Here is a 17,055-nt window from a genome sequence, read left to right on the forward strand (position 1 = left end):
AGGTAGTAATGTATATGGTCCGGAAAAGAGAATGAGTACCCAAGCACCACGGCTCAGGTATAGCTTGTTCCAACAAAGAGACTTGACTGATGGTCCCCGATCAGTGCCATCGTGATTTACTCTAATCACGGTCTCTTTCCAAGTTTTCATCCAAGGGGATCACACTACCTTCCATCTGACATGCTGCCCCCTGCTCTCCATTATCATCCACTCCCAGGCTTCCTCGTGGCCAGATAAGCCACAGGCCACAGCCCTGCAGAGGACATCAGATCTACTGGCCAGGCTGCATTCAACCAGTATCAGAGTCTTCCTGACATTCCTTCCAGCCTTTTCTTTTAGAATAACGCAGTCTGGGTCGCTTCTTGAGTGAGCAATGCAGCCTCTGCTTCAGATTTGACAGGACTATGGGCTGCTCGAAATCTGTCCTTTCTCCCTTCTAGCCAACGCGATCTGAGTTGGCCTGGAGGTGAGCATCAAGATGGCTCAGCTAACTCTGCAGGTATTTGTGGAGGGTCGGGGATTTGACAGTGACCCTTGAGCACAGGCCCAGACCAGCGGTCCTTTTCCCTGTTCCCATCAGTGATACCACAGGCTCCTGTCAGGATGAGTCCACGGATGCTGCTCAATGGCCTGGCCAATTGAAGCCATGCGGCTTCATCACCTAGCGAAGCACAACTTCTACCTGGAAGCGGCCCCCGGGTTAACGGCTGGGCTTCGGGCTAACATGCCAACAGCTGTGTTCATATCACTTTGAGGATCTGACATTTCTGTGGTCAATTTTTTATTTCAGTTTTTAAAACAGTGTAATTGCCAAGTCTTTGTTGCTTGATAGTCATATCTCTGACTTTTAAATACGGCCATGTGCCAGGGCTTCACTGATGCTCCATTTTTAGATGGGTTACTCCCGTTGGTGTGTTGATGCTCACATTTAACACTCACATCTTAGATCTGCTTCCCACCTGGATATGTCCAAAGTATACATCAGCCTTGACAGGCCACCTTCTCAAATCCTCTTCTTCCTTCTTCCTTCTTCCACTCCCCCTCCTTCTCCATTAACTTCTCTTCTTTCTTCTCCTCCTTCCCCTTGACCATCTCAGTAAATAACATCGTATTGCTCTATTTGTCCCAAAGCAAAGATGATCTTCACGCTTCCCGTAATCCTTACCATAGCCTATGCATCTGTACGAAAATGTTATTGGCCACTTTCAAAAATATATCCCAGTGTAGTCCATTTCACCGTCCTGTCTTCTTGCCCTGATTCTTATTACACAATCTACTATTCTCTTTTGGTATTCACCTTTACACAGGCCTTGTCTATACGATAGACTGATCCTGTTAGGACAATCGGCTTGTTCCGTAGATTTCCTTTACCTGATATAATCAATAAAATAAACTTCTTATGAACTCATAGTAAAACCCAAGGAGTCATTATGACTGTACTATTTAACAAACCTTTACCCCCCCCAAGCCAGCTTCCCTCCCGCATCCCCCAGTTCTTCCCTCCCTCCATTTTCTCAACGCTGTGACTGTGGCCAAAGCAACTCAGGTGTGTGCCTGAACCAGGCCTGCACTCAGAGTTGTCTTTTCACAGACGCTGCAGCCTTGCTGCCACAGTTCCTTTGGACGTCTGCTGAAACATCACCTATCCAAGGTGCCCTGCCTGACTGCTTTACACAAAAAGCGCTTTGTCACCCTCATTTTCCTGAACCCGTCCTTCATTTTCCTTTTGTACTGCCGCACTTCAGAGTTCTCCCAAACACTGGGCGTGGTCTAGATTGATTGTATTTATTCTGTGTGGTTGCTGTTTGCTCTATTTGCTCACCCCAATTCGAATGCAGGACCCATCAGCCTCCCGAATTCTGTGTAACAGTTAATGGAATGGGGCTTTTCCTAGAAAGCACCAATAAATTGTTCATAGTATTCATTAATTAGTCTGAGAAGAATACCGGCATCAATACCAAGAATTCAAAAAGGTTTTCTGTATAACATACATCTAAAGTAATCAAATGCGATGTCCTCACTAGATGATTTGTGCCCCACCTAATTAACAGGATGTTTTTGTTCTTCTTAGCGTTATGAATTCTTAGCCCACTAACATGAACAGAGGGGACATCTCTAATTATACTGACTTCATTTCTCATATAAAGTAGAAAGAAAAATTGTGTTTAATGGTTGAGATAATCATTCTGTAAGAGGATGTAAATTTATGCATTAAAAACTCTGGTACAGGGCTGATGTAACTGGTGATAAGTGGAACAAAACAGAACTACCGTACTGATGTCCTGAACTCCTAAGTTGGTTCTTTGGACAGAGAATAACATTTCTACTGCCTTTCTACTAAATGCTGGAAATTTTCATTATAGTCAACATATTTTCACAGTTGAAGGATCATAGTACAGGTGGATCATTAGTAAAGGAAATACTAGATACTCCTTGGCATCACAAAGAAATTTCAGTGTTAAAATGCTGTGTGTGAAATGGACGGTGATTTGAGAGTTAAAGGAGAGAGAAGAGAATGGCCCTGGAGTAGGTGAGGAATTAGGTGGAATTTGGAAGCGAGGGAGTATATGGCCAAAGAGAAACAGCTACTATTATATAATGTACAATGTTAGTTTAGTGTTGGCACTGGAGCTAGACGCTACTCTTTCACTGATGCTCTTTTTGTTTCATTGAGATATTCTAGCTACTTAAGTATTGTTTGTGCTTTGTAAGAAGAATGGGGCTCAGAATGTGGAACATATGCATAGGGAGAGCAGCAAGACTACAGAAACAGGGGCAGAGCTCAGAGACCTCTGTGAAGAGGCGAGTAACAACGATGCGGATGTGGACAGATGGACACTGTGGGCATTATAGAAAGGGACCAGCTCATCCTTTAGTATATGGAGAACTGAATGACCATTGGGTGAACAATAAATTAAGAGGTTTAGAAACTCCAAAGTAGTGAAATTTGTCTTGTGGAGAAGGGATTTATGGAGAGGAGGTTTTTGCATTCCATCACCTAGTTATGCAAAACACAGATTGAGGGAAAACAAAAAAAAATCAAATTGCATTAGAGTAACTAGAGTACTAACAAAACTCTTCAACGTACACTATGTTTTAGTCAAGTCTTGACTTTTATTTCTTGATGCTTTATCTTCTTCCTTCTGATGAACTCTAGAGCTTAATATGTTTTAGTTTGCTCTGACTTTCAAGAAACTGAATTAAGTTTTTCTACCCTTTTGTTACACATTTATGTCTGATTGTATCAATTAAATTATTTATGAGCCATATACCTACTTGGAAGGAAATTTCATGAAATTACAAATGCTTGAGCTTAGAAACATATCACTTGGTGAGCAATCTGGGAAAGATTCTAGTGTCCAGCAGGTAGAGAAGTCACAGAAGGAAGTTGTGGTATCATTAAAATATCACATAGATAAATATATTTTTGATATGAGGCACTTGTCTGTTGTAGAGTTTGTGAAGATCTTCTTCCAGTCTGTGGGCTTTCTATTCATCTTGCTAACTATGTCCTTTGTCATGCAGAAGCCCTGCAGTTTAATGCAATCCATTTATCCAGCCTTCCTTTGGTTTGTTCTGTTTCTGATCTTTATTTAGGAAGTTTGACCTGTGCCAAGGAGCCCTAACGTATCCCCTATCTCTCCCTGTAATCTTTTCAGGGTATCTGCTCTTACCTCAAGGTCTTTTATCCATTCGGTGTTGATTCTGGTGCAGGCTGATATATAAAGATCTAACTTCAGTTTTCTGCATGTGTGTAGCCAATTCTGCCAGCATCATTTGTTGAAGAGGCTGTCTTTCTTCCAGCTGATGTTTTTGGCTCCCTTATCAAAGATTAGGTGGCCATATGTCTGTGGGATCATTTCGGGGTCTTCAGTTCTATTCCATTGATCCTCAGGCCTGTTCATGTGCCAGTACCAAGCTGTTTTTTGTAACTACAGCTTTATAAGACTTTGAAGTTTGGTATTGATGTCCCTCCAGCACTGTTTTTCCTGATAAGGATTGTGTTTTGCTGTTCAGGGTCTTTTATTATTCCATATGAAATTTTGGATTGCTTCTTCTATTTCATTAATGTTGTTGGGATGCTGATGGGTAATGCACTGAATTTGTAGATAGCTTTGGGTAGTAGTGCCATTTTCATGATGTTACTTCTCCCAATCCAGGAGCATGGGAGGTTTTCTACTTCCTTAAATCTGCTTTAATTTCCTCTTTCAGGATTTAAAATATTTTTATCATAGAAGTCCTTTACCTCTTTGGTTTAATTAATTCTTAGGGTTTTCTTGAGGCTATTAAAAAAGCAGTTGCTTTTCTGAATTTGACCCCTTTTCCCATGGTTTGCTTTGGCATACTTGTGATAAGTCACTTTGGACTGAGAGTTAAAGTAAATCTTCATGTGGATGGAGTAGTTGTGGTGGGGAAAATGGCTTAGTGTTTTTTTTTTCCTACAAGTTAAGCCCAAATTATATTCATTATGCAGACCACCTTTCTCTCTTTCTCTCTGTGTATGTGTGTGTGTGTTCTATTTTTTGTGGTGGCATTGGGAGTTGAAATGGGGTCCTCACTGGGCAGCAACTCTTACCACTCTATTATGCCCCTAGCCCTATTTTTTGCTTGATATTTTTGAGATAGGGTCTTCCTGCCCTGGTGTATTTCAGGTCACAATACACCTATGATTGGCTTCTGGATATCATTAATTTAACAGGCAGAGGTTCTTGTGCTCATCTTTTTGTTGAGAAAGGTTCTTTCCAACTTTTCTGCCTGGGCTGGCCTCTTACCATCAGCCTCTTGTTACCAGTCTTCTAAGTAGCTTGAAGTACAGAGATAAGCCTCCAGCACCCTGAGCTGTTCTTTTAATTGTTCAAGTAACTGTGGATGGTATACACAGGAGAGGAGTTTAGTGGTGTAGCTCTTTGAACCCACTTGTTACAGTTTAACAAAATGAATCCCAGGAAGCCCAAATGTGTTGGTGAAGTGGGGGAAGGTCAACAGGATGAGCGCAGGTGAACGGTGAAGGGAAAAGTAGACAAATTCAGCCACACTATGTAATGCACACACAGAAATGTGGAACCAGGTCACTGAGGACAGGGTTTGAAGAGATGAGGGAAAACGATGGAAGGCGTGACACTGGAACTCATTTTTCCAACTATGGAAAGATAATAAAAAATAGTAACCATAGCCACAAAGATGAACTCACCTAATTAACTGTAAACATGATGCACATTTTGCAGGCACTCAATAAGCTTTAGTTGATGGAGATTTTCACTTTTTCTCTAGTCTCATAGCTTAGTTATTTTAAGTTTACTGTACACATGGAAGTTCTCACCTGAGAGGGAATAAAAAGGACTCGGGATTAATGGTCTCATGATGTTCAATGGCTCAAATCATTTAGCCAAATTTTATTTTTTTTTCTGGAGATCTCTAAAACGAAGGGAAATAAAATCCTAACTAAAAAGTGTATCAAACATTCTTCTGCTTGTCCAACAACACACCTTTTATGAATACTCATTCTTGCTAGGAAAACAATAGGATTAAAATAGCCCTTGACAAGAAAGTTATAGTAAAAATTTATCCTTCATTTTTCAGAGTTTAGAAAACAGGAACCATAATTTTAATTAGGAAATATTTGAAACTTTAGTCTCTAATTCTAAATAAATAGGTCAAAAGTTTCCCAATGAAGCATAGGGACCATTAAATCAGCAATACAAATAATACGAACAACACATTTATTTCGAAAAATAAACTGAAAATATTTTCTGGAACATTTTCCTATGAAGCATACATAAATGACTATAAAAACTTACATTTTGAATATGAATTACAAATGATTTTGAATTAAGAAATTTAAAAAATCATAGATGTTGAATATAAATGTTTAATGCACAGAGAATTATATTTGAATTCTTGGCTGTTAGTGATATATAAAATGAACATAAAACCTTTTGATTAAACCATGTTGGTACTTGCAACATTATTCTATAGTTTTACTTTAAAATGGAAACAATTATATTTGTTCAGATACTGCTGTGTTTTGTTTTGTTTTTAAGGAAGAAAGATCAAACAAGGTTGTGAGAACTTTTTCTTTGCAAGACATCTGCAAGAAACAGCTCATTGTGGTCTCAAATCATTTCCCTGACCTGCGAGGGAAGGCAGGTATCAGAAGTGTGTGGAGAAGCCATCATTAGGAATTGGCTTTCCCCTCTTCCAGTGAACACAAGGCAAAGGAGTGAAGGTAGAAACGATCCTAGAAATTGGTGACACTGCAATTTGTCATTAGGGTTTTGAGGCTGTACACATACTACACACAGTCCTTTCTGCAAGCAGGAACATTGTGTCCTAATAACTCTTTCTTGCTGCGGTGCTTCTATTTGCCCCGTTGTACTTTTGTCCATGTGTTTTGAAGTACCAAGAGGAATTCTCAGGAGATATTTCCAATTCCTAGCTGTTCATCATCCCAAATTTATAAATGACTAGCTTCATTGCTGAATTTTAATTTTCTTGAGCCAGCTTGTGTCTGGGAATATCTTATTTCCGTAGTGAAGTAAGAGTTCTGTTGGGATTTTCTTTTAATATATTTGTTTTCTTTTTTATAAAAAACATTTAGTCCTTTTTGTGTCCATATTTCTGAATTTTATGTTGGTGATTTCTGTGTGGAGAGATTGAAGGCATGGCTTTGTGGTCAGGACATTTCCGGGAAGCTGTCAGTCTGGGGCAAGATTTCATGCAGGTCTTAGGAGGGATCATTTGTGCCCCAGAGTGAGGGAGCTACTGCCCCTGGTTGCTGAGACAGAAGATCTGGCCCCCAGAAGCGATGGAGATGAATTGGAAGTGAGAAAAATCAATTAGCTTGCCTCTGTCCAAGTGATAGAGCTGTCAGGAGGAAACAAAGACTAAGTAATCATTTTATACAGTAAGCATCATTTAACAAATACAGACCAGAAAATAACAGGCAATCATTTGCTGAGAGTATGTAGAAACTGAGATTTCTACATATTTCATTCAAATTTTGTATATAAGGAACATTATTGTAGAGGGTGATCATCAAGAATGCTTTTATTTCAAGAAAAATATTCATTGCTAAGAATTTTTAGAACTTTTTAAAGCATTTGTATTTTATAAATTAAATTTTTCAAGATATCTTTAAATCCATAGATTAATATATATCACCTTAAAAGTGTTAAGAAACTTCTTTCTATTCAGTTAGAGCTTTCATTTTAAACAACATAAAATAGTATTTAGAAAGCACCTTGTAATGTAATAATAATCTTTCCCATTTTCTATCATTTAAACCTAACAGATCGGCACAAAAACACCTTTTCCTTGATGAAGCAGAACTGCCATAGAACCTACTTAAAAATGTATATCCTTATTCCCAATTAACTGGATATAAAGCGTGAGATTAAAAGAAATTCATAACTTACTGCTCAACAGAAATCACAGCCACTTAATACAGCAATGTCTGTGGTCTCCTCTCTAAGTTGTGTTATAAAACTTACGTGTGCTTATTCTTAACCTTAAAGTCTAGGAAATTATGAAAATGAGAGTAAAACCATAATTAACTGATTCATAAATAATTTCAGAAGTCAAAAGTTGAGGTCATTCTTTCAAGTGTATTTTTAAGTCTGAGAACCCTGTGGGAAAACCCCAAAGAGCATGTTGTTTTCTGAAACATTAAAAGTTTCCATATACAGACAGCACGGTTTTCCTATCATTGCTAAGCTGTTACATTAAAGAGAGAATTTTAATCGTGCTACTCCACTACCGTGACAAATGCCTTTGTACTAAACAGTTAGCTGAATAAGCAACTGAAAAGAGAAATCGTTTTGCATTCCAAATATAGAAAGGATACTAAACATAGGTAAGTTTCCCTAAGGCTTAATCTGGCTTATTAAATGAAAGTGTATAAACAGTCCATCCTTTCTTCCTAAAAGAGATTCATTTGCTTCCCAGCTACTAAGGTTAGGGAAAAGGTGTAACTGAGTCTTTCCTCGGTCACTACTTTGAGGTATACCACAGAAGCAGATACTCGCTTCTTTGCCCTCCTTGGCTACACATTGAGATCAGAAAATAAAAATCATTTACCTGTAAAACTCTGCATTCGTTGATTGTGTACTAAATAGATATGTTCACATACTAGTGGGCTCTTGAGATTTAATGGCTACCCACACCTCACCAGATAGTATCCGCCATAGTCAATCCCTTAATAAGTCACAAATATTTTTCCTACTAAGGAAGAATTCCAAAAATTTTCCATGTAGTTTCTTTTCAACATCACAGTTGTGAACTTTCATCACTATAATTTTTTAAATAAGCGTTTTTGTCTTCACATTCTACTTTGAATGTTTAGTACAAATATATACTTGGAATAAGTTTACTTACCACAGAAATAATGAAAAACAATTTTATGTCAACAAAAGAAACTTAGATGCCTTCATGGAAATGCTTTCTGACGCATTATTTAGATCAATGGGCTAATTGCTACATTCTGTTCAAACAGCTTTGCTTAAAAGCAATTAAATTTTCATCCACTTTTTGGGTGGAAAAGGTTACATTTTTAAAGTTCAGCAAGGGTCAGCTTTTCGTTTTCATATATATTATTACAGATCCAAATGTAAAATCCGCATAGGAATGATGCGAGGTAATTTTTAGGCTTTTTGTTTGTAAATGTCAAAGTAATTTATATAAGTAGCATTTTAAGTGACTGAGAAGATTTCCATGCAGCAAGCTGGTATAATTTTAAAATGTCAAAAGGCAAAGCTAAGGAAAGGCAAAAATAAAGGCAATGGAAGAATTTAATAATTCTGTATTTACTTGTACCCTGCCATAATGTTTATACTCTTTTCATAATGTATATGTATCTTAAATTATATAAATTTTATATGAACTATATTTTACAAAGTACATTTTATAGTGGTAAGGTTATAGGAATGTCTATGATATGTGTATAATATATAATTTTAAATATCTCTGGATCCATTCTTTGTGTCTGCCACATTATAAATAGTAACAATATAAAGATCAAAATCATGTCAAAGAAAATCTATCCTATTTCCTGTGACTATTAACTAACAGTAGCATGAAGTTTTTACTTAATTCAGTTAAAAGAAAATAAAGAGAATACCAACCAATAAACTAGGCATTATGCCAAGCATGGAGAGCGTAATGACAAATGTTAGATTTCTATAAATTACTACATCTAAATACGTCCTTTTTATGTTCTGTTAAAGTAGGAATTATTTTCTTTTCAAGTAAGGACATTTTTGCTCAGTGAGATTAAAGAAGGGATATTGCATTATAACTTGCTAGATAGCGACAATTCCACCACGCTCGTGTGGTTTTGTAACTGTAGAGATGACATGGCTCTTGAGTTATAAGGAAGAATGGAATAGTGAGGTTGAGGAAATTGAGAGTAAGCAAGAGGTTCATTTGATAAAGTATTGAGTATGCCTGTGCTAGCGTGCACTAAAAACCCTTCTCTGTTCTCGTGAGAGGGGAGGGTGACGGAGAGAGTGAAGGATGATGCATGCTATCAAAGTTTGTGATGCTCATGTGTCAGCACAAAGCAACGAAGCTTGTCAGAAGGAAGCGGGGGAGGGAGAGCAACGGAGAGGGCGAGTTTGGTTAGGGCACAGATTGTGCATATGTGAACATGTCAGAATGAAACGCCCCCAGACAACCGATGGATGCTAATGAAAACGTAGAGAAAATAGCAGTAAGGTTTTATTAGTTGCAGGAATATGGATGTAACTGGAGGTTATATTATGTGAGGCCAGCCTCGCCTCAAAAAGACAGATATCATACATTTTGACTCTTACGCAAAGTCTAGACCTAAAAAATGGAAACAAAACAAAAAAGCCACTGATGATTGTAAAAGGGAGACTGTAGAAGACCTCGCAGGAGGAGGGGGAGGGAAGGGGAGAGTGGTGGGTGGCAAAAGGTATAGAAGTACTGTATCTCATCACACAATGCATGCAGGTGTGAAAATAGAACGTGGAAACCCACCAAAAACTGTTAAGGAAGGAGGGGCTAAAAAGCAGCATGCCTGGGGTAGAGTAGGGTGCACTGGGTACATGTTGTAAATGTCACAATGAAATTCCTGTGTTCAAATGTCTTGATTCACTCACAAAGCCTAAAATGTTTATCCACTGGGCCTTTATCTACAGTGTTTGTCAATCCCTGCTTTGCTTGATTAGTCGCTTTCAAACGCGTAGTTATAGATGAACATTTTAATAGTGCTGATAGAATGATCTGTATTGAGCTGTTTTTTAATATGTACAGTTTGAAAATGTTTCCTCACTGCTGTAGATTTGATTGACTGTGTTTGTCTTCTTACCACGTAACAATAGACACACATCTGACTCGGGTCATTTGCTGCCTCAGACTCTGAGATAGTAAAATTAATGTTAAAAATAGCAGTAAATGTATATATAAATGGCCCTTGGTTAAACATTATAGTGTTAGAAAGAACCCATGCTTGTTTACTTAGTTAGACTTATTTAGGAGTTGTACTATTTTTCACATACACATTACTTACATTTCTTGTTATATTGTTTATAGCTTTCACTAAAAGCTGGATTTTTAAAAAATATTGTAAAGATATTTCAATTTCAATTTTGTTGGTAAGAAAGACTACTATTGAATTTCCAAATTTTATTTTATTTAGCTAATGTATTTATTTTCCTTATTGGTTCTAAAGGGCTCTGTTGATTTGTGGGGGCGGGGGGCAGTATTTTTTGTGCTAGTCCTAGAGCTTAAATTCAAAGCCTGGTCAACGTCCCTGCCTGCTTTTGCTCAAGACTAGCACTCTACCACATGACTTCTTTGGAGATAGGATTCTCGAGGAATTCCTTGCCCAGGCTGGCTTCCAACCATGATCCTCAGGTATCTTCCCCCTTCTGAGTAGATAAAATTATAGGCAAGAGCCACTGGCATCCAGCTTGGGTCTAATTTAAATTAATAATTGTAAATATTGACCTTTCATCTTTATTGAATGATGGATGCAATCTTGAATGGTGTCAAAATGATAAGAAATGCTCCATATTTCATATCGTAATGCCTTATTGTATGTATTTAAATCTATTGAGCTATCTATCTCTATCATTTATTTATTGGCAGTACTGATGACTGAGCTGAAAACGCTGAGCTGACGTGGAGTACTCTACATTGAAGGCTTAATGTTAGCCTCTTCTTCCCCTGGTTATTTTTTAGATGAGGTCTCACTTTATGCTGAAGCCACTGGGTTGTGATACTCCTACTTTTCCATATCACAGCGGATGGACCCAGCTGCTGTCCCTGGCCCCCAATCTCCACGTCGGACATAGCTAGGATTCCAAGCTTGAGCGATTTGCCCAGCCCGATACCATTTTAACGGGTAAATTTTGACTGCCTTTTAAGTAAGGTTTACTTTTTGATAATGGTTGTTTCTTGTATCAAATTTAGTGGTTTATATTTTTCTACAAATGCTTCATCTACACACTTGAATACAGAAGTCTTAATATGTCTTTGTTTCTAAAGTTACCTGCATTCGCTTCATAATATTCTATGTGAAAAATCCCTTCTTAATATTTTATATAATAAATCTACTTTGAGAATTCTTTTAACAAGGGTTTAATATCCCAAATATGCAAAGAGCTCAAGAAACTAACCCCTATCCCATTGATAACCCAATCAATAAATGGACAGAGGATCTAGATACTTCTCAGAAGTAATGATATCCATAAACACATGAGGAAATGGTCAACATATCTGATGATAAAGGAAATGTGATTCAAAATAACAGATTCCATCTCACCCAAGTAAGACGGGCCATCATCAAGAATATGAACAATAACCTGTGGCTGGGATGTGGAATAAAGGAACCCTATTACACTGTTGGTGGGAATGTAAATTAGTAAAACTACTCTGGAAGGTGACTGGGAGATCGGTCCAAAACCTAAACATAGAGCTACCCTCGGGGCCAGAGATACCAGACTTAGGCATCTTCCCAGACCATTACAAGTCAGGATACATTAAAGACACTTGCACTGTTCACAAGAGCCACACTATGGAAGTAGCCCAGTTGTTCTACAATAGACTGAGTGGATCAAGAAAATAGGCCACATACATACAACGGAATTTTACTTATTTGTTAGAAACGTTCCGTTATTTGGACTCAGAGGAAAATATTGTGTTAAGTGAAGGAAGTCAGGCGTGGAAAGACAAAAGACAGATGGTTCCTTTCATATGGGAAGCTAGATGTAGAGTATAAACATGCATGTCAACAAAAGGGCATGATGCATATACACACAAACTACTAAAGATGGCATACTTCGGGGCAGAGTCCAAAGATGTAACTCCCCTGAATAACTAATGAACTGTTTATAAAGGCCAATACCAGAAGTGGAAACATGTTTTAGGGGTGGACAAATGAAGGAAGGGTGAGCAGATGCCATTAAGTTCAATGTACACAATGTAAAAATTGAACTATTTGACTTGAGGCTGGAGACAGGAGGGAATTTTAGGGGAGGGAATGGTGGAAAGTAGGACATTGATCAAATGCCTTATATTTACACATGACTTACAAAACTGTAATTTCTTTGTGCCATTGCTTAATAACAAACATTTAAAAACAAACTGAGTGAGACTCACAGTTCAAGCCCTCTGGAAACCGGAGACAGAATGTTCCTGCTCTTGATAAATGTTGTAAAGACTTAGCTTTCTAGAAGGTTATTTCTCAAGTGATTTTCCTTAGCATATTTTATTAGCTTGAGAATATCAGTTTATGAATACTAGACTTGCTTTTATTTTTCTCTTGGTTTAAAGTCAAGACGCTGCTGCTTTGTGTAAAGCAAGTTAAGCAAACCTTCCATATTATTTTGTAAATAGCAACAGGATAACATGTCATTGGAATTGAAGTTTTCCTTAACATTTGAAAAATTGTAGCAGCAAAAGACTGGAAATTACTTTTTGAGTGTTTATTTTTCTTTACTGATATTGCTTATCTGTTTTCTTTGGGATCATTTTATTATTTTATAAAAATCTTGCGTTGAATGCATGTTTATTTTTATGCTTTGTAAATCAGACATATGGAGTAATTGGTAATCTGAATATCCCAAATATTTTTGTTTTCTATTAAGAATGAAGGCATTGCAAATGGCTTCTTCTATTTCTGTAAAAGGAATGACTTGATTTAATTTTTACGTTCTGTTACCTTGGAAACCGGAGAGTAATGAAACGCTAGCTGTATTACTAAGCAATATTGCTTATAATAAAAATAAATCCCAACTATATGATCTGGGAAGACTGTGAATGACCATACATTCTCACGAAATTTCTTGCATTCGGTGAATTTTTAAAAATTTTCTTGTCTTTTTATTAGAGTGTGTTATAACACATTCTGATTACTACTTGGTAAAGAAACTACAAGGCACGTCTACATGCAGTCTCCATCTATCACATCTGTATTTAGCTCTAGAAAATTTTGGGAATTCTTCTGGAAGGGAAACAACCGCTTCTGTGTCAATCACATGTTGTGGTCACTGTGTTGAACTTTTATGACATTTTTTGTACATTTTTTGGGCTTTTAGAATTTGAGGCTGGTTGTTCATTGGGTCATACTGCTATTAGGCATGGATGTGAGAGATGTGGTCTTTTTTCCTTGCCTGCATTCATCCAGAGGTTTGTTATAAGGTTCTTTCATGTGTACAAAGCAGAATGCTTCCTTGAGCAGCATCTAAACTCACCATAGGGCTTGCAGATACATTTCCCTGCAAGGGTATGATGCGTGTGCCTCTTCCAAGGGAATCTGAAAGGTGATTTTGTGTGTGCTGGTTCTGCAGCTTGAACTCGGGCCTGATGCTGTCCCTTAGTGTTGTTTTTGGTTTCGGTTTTGTTTTAGCTCAAGGCTGGTGCTCAACCATTTGATTCACAGTTCCATTTTAGTTTTTTTCTTGGTTAATTGAGATAAGTTGGCTTCTAAGTGTGCTCCTCAAATGTCAGCCTCCTGAGAAGCTAGAATTATAGGCATGAGCTCCAGCACCTGGGAAGATAGAATTTTAAATAACACTCCTTTTAATAACACTTTCAGAAAGCTTAATAAAAATAAATGGACACCTTAGTGGAAGGATATGGGTAGAGACTCCTTGATTCCTGGATAAAAAGATTCAAAGAGCTGTCTATGTGAGAAATTGTTATTAACAGTTGTATAAAGAGGTTACAATTCCACAAGTCATGAGTACCATATATGTTGATCATTTTTACCCCTTCTATAGTTTATTCCTCATTTTCCCTCACGAAATTTATATTTAATGTGGCACATATGAAAAGTACACGTCACTAGTTACAGGCAAAAAGACCCGTGTGCATTCTGAACTATATTATTCATGTACTTAATGTGTCCTATAATCTCCCATGTTTCAGTTCCAAGTAGTAACTGCTTTTGAGTTTTGTTTGCTTTGTTATATGGACACACATAGAATTCTAACCCATGGGTAAATTAGGGAAATGAAGTGATGGATGGACTCGACGGTAATATTTAATTTCCATGTAAATAGTTTAGGAAAACATTTCACTGCATGCTCTATGCTGTAAATAATAAAAAATCACCTTGTAAACATTGTTTTTAAACTAAGGAAAATTGTATTTCTGATTCTTGCACCATGTTCTAGGTTGACACGTAGTGTCTTTCTCGTGAACTGACCATGTCATTGAGTAAAGTACCATCCTCTAGTGGATTTGTTTTGTATCCAGAAGGGGAGCAGGCCCTGTGAAGGGACACCAAATGAACTCTGAGTTAGTTCTGTGATACATTCAGAATATTTAACAAATGTGTCTTTTCTTCACAAAGCAACATTTTCAAGAGCTTTAGGCTTTTAAGATTAGATGGTTATGTTGCAAAATAATTACCTACTATCCTGAAACACATAAATTCAATTGGTCCAAGGCCACCTGTTTAATGGTTATCAGATGATGTTCAACTGGACTAGCCTAGAAATGAGCAAGTTCTGCTATTATCTGACACATAGAGAATTCAAACACATGTGAAGTTAGAGAAAATGATATTATATATAGACTGTGCTCTAACAGTAAATGTCTATTAAATATCCAACTATTTTAGGAAAACATTTCATTGCATGCAAATATTAAGAATTATTAAGAAAATCACACGGCAAATATTAAGAAAACCATCTTGGAAAGGATGGTTTTAAAATGAGGGAACTTATATTGCTAATTCTAGCATCATGTGCTTGGCATTCTGTTCTTTTTTTTTTTTCTTGCTGGTCTTAGGGCCTGAACTCTGGGCCTGGGCACTGTCCCTCAGCTCTTCAGTTCAAGACTGGCACTCTACCACTTGAGCCACAGCACCACTTCCAGCTTTTCTGCTTATGTGGTGCTGAGGGCCTCATGCATGCAAGGCAAGCACTCTACCACTGAGCCACCTTCCCAGCCCTGCCATTCTGTTCTTGTGGTGAATGAGAGTGCCTTCTATCAGAACAAAATTAAAATGCTAACCTTACTTCATCATCCTTGATTTAACATTATTGCCAGATTGAATCCATTTTCCATTTTAATTTGTTCATATAACAGGTGATAGCAATACTTTTCTAATAGCCACTCCCGATTTCCCTATGAAAGCCTATGCTTTCTAATCAGTTAAATGGGTTAGACAAGCAATTAAGTGCTTCTCTCATCTTTGTGAGTTCTATTTCTGTTTCCTTTGATGTTTAAATAAACAAGAGCATAACATAGATGGATCAGCATTCTGAACTTCATGAGTTGCAATTTCCTTAACTTAATATGTCAGATTAACTAGTCTGTATGTCCTAATATACAGGAAGGTTAGAAGTCAGGGAGAGTTTGTAGACCATTACTAATGTGATGAATCTAGTTTTATTATAGTCTGGAACAAGAAACTGGCTTTTATTTTGTGTCATTGAGGTCATTGACACTATTAGATTTGGAAAACATCTAGTTGTCTTTGCTAGAGGTTATAGCTAGTCTCAACTTCCTTTTAAGAATTATTACAGCGAAGAAATTAGAATCAAAGCAAACTTGTATTTTACTAAGATTTTATTTTTATTTTTCAACCTTTCCTCAAGTATATATAAGACTGAGTAGTATGAGCTCATGGTTAGGAAACTATCAACTAAAATATTAGTCATTCTGGATAGTCCTTAGCAAAATATGAGCAATGCCAAAGGGCTCTGCTTCACTTGTGCAGAGTATGAGAGATGAAAGTTCATTTGAAATGTATCGAGGATGTTTTCGGCTGGAACTGAGTGGGACAGTTCTCTGCTACACAGCTTTCAACGCTGCATCCATTCAGAAACAGGACATATGCACACTCACGTTGTCCTCAGGGGGAAGAGCGCCCTGGTAACTCAGACAAGAAACAAACGGTAAGAGGCTTTACCCACCCTCGTAATCAGAAGGCTGTGCATCTGACGTTTTCTAGGATACTAACAAACATAATCCAATGACACATCAATTTTACTACAAACTACCAGTGTCACGAATTCACAATTAAGCATTTTTAATAATGGTAAAACAAAAACACTTTTAGTGCACTGTCTATGAAAGTGTTTGTAGTGTCTAATATATTCTACTTTCATGTTCTTTATTTCCATGGACAATGTGCAACAAATACCTATGATTTCTCTTACATGGCACATTTTCAGTGGAATTCTGAGTCCATCTGGTCTTGTATTCAAAGGAAAATGCACATCAAAATGTACTGTGATGCATTGGCTTTCAGTTCTGTTCACTTTCTACTGGTATAGTTGATCTGAACAGTGATGTTTCCTTTTATCAGAATCTCATCTCTTTAATAGAGGTGTGGGTAACAATAGGTTTCAAAATCTACTATAAAGGAGGTGGAGGGCATAAAGAAAGATGGAGAAGGGGAACAAATTTATGCTCAATTCAACTCTTCCTGGCAGCTCACACCTGGTAAAAACAAACTCAAGTGAGGTTAATAGCAATTTATTATTCTAATTCAGTATTTAAAAATCACATAGCTATCTAAAATTACACTATTTCTTAGGCCAGCAATCCTAATACCAGGGAGGTGGAGTTACAAAGATC

General features: G+C 37.3%; 1 protein-coding gene across 1 annotated transcript in view; it reads right to left on the reverse strand.

The window, feature by feature from the left end:
- Window positions 1-473: 473 nt before the first annotated feature.
- The window catches only part of Prr16 (proline rich 16), a 168,981-nt gene continuing 152,399 nt past the window's right edge, over window positions 474-17,055 (reverse strand). Inside the window, exon 5 of the mRNA XM_013015549.1 lies at window positions 474-719. Coding sequence (XP_012871003.1) covers window positions 474-719 — 246 coding nt within the window. The remainder of the gene's footprint in view (window positions 720-17,055) is intronic.

Source organism: Dipodomys ordii, unplaced genomic scaffold (assembly GCF_000151885.1).
Source record: "Dipodomys ordii isolate 6190 unplaced genomic scaffold, Dord_2.0 Scaffold27, whole genome shotgun sequence".
In the NCBI taxonomy this organism is placed as follows: Eukaryota; Metazoa; Chordata; class Mammalia; order Rodentia; family Heteromyidae; genus Dipodomys; species Dipodomys ordii.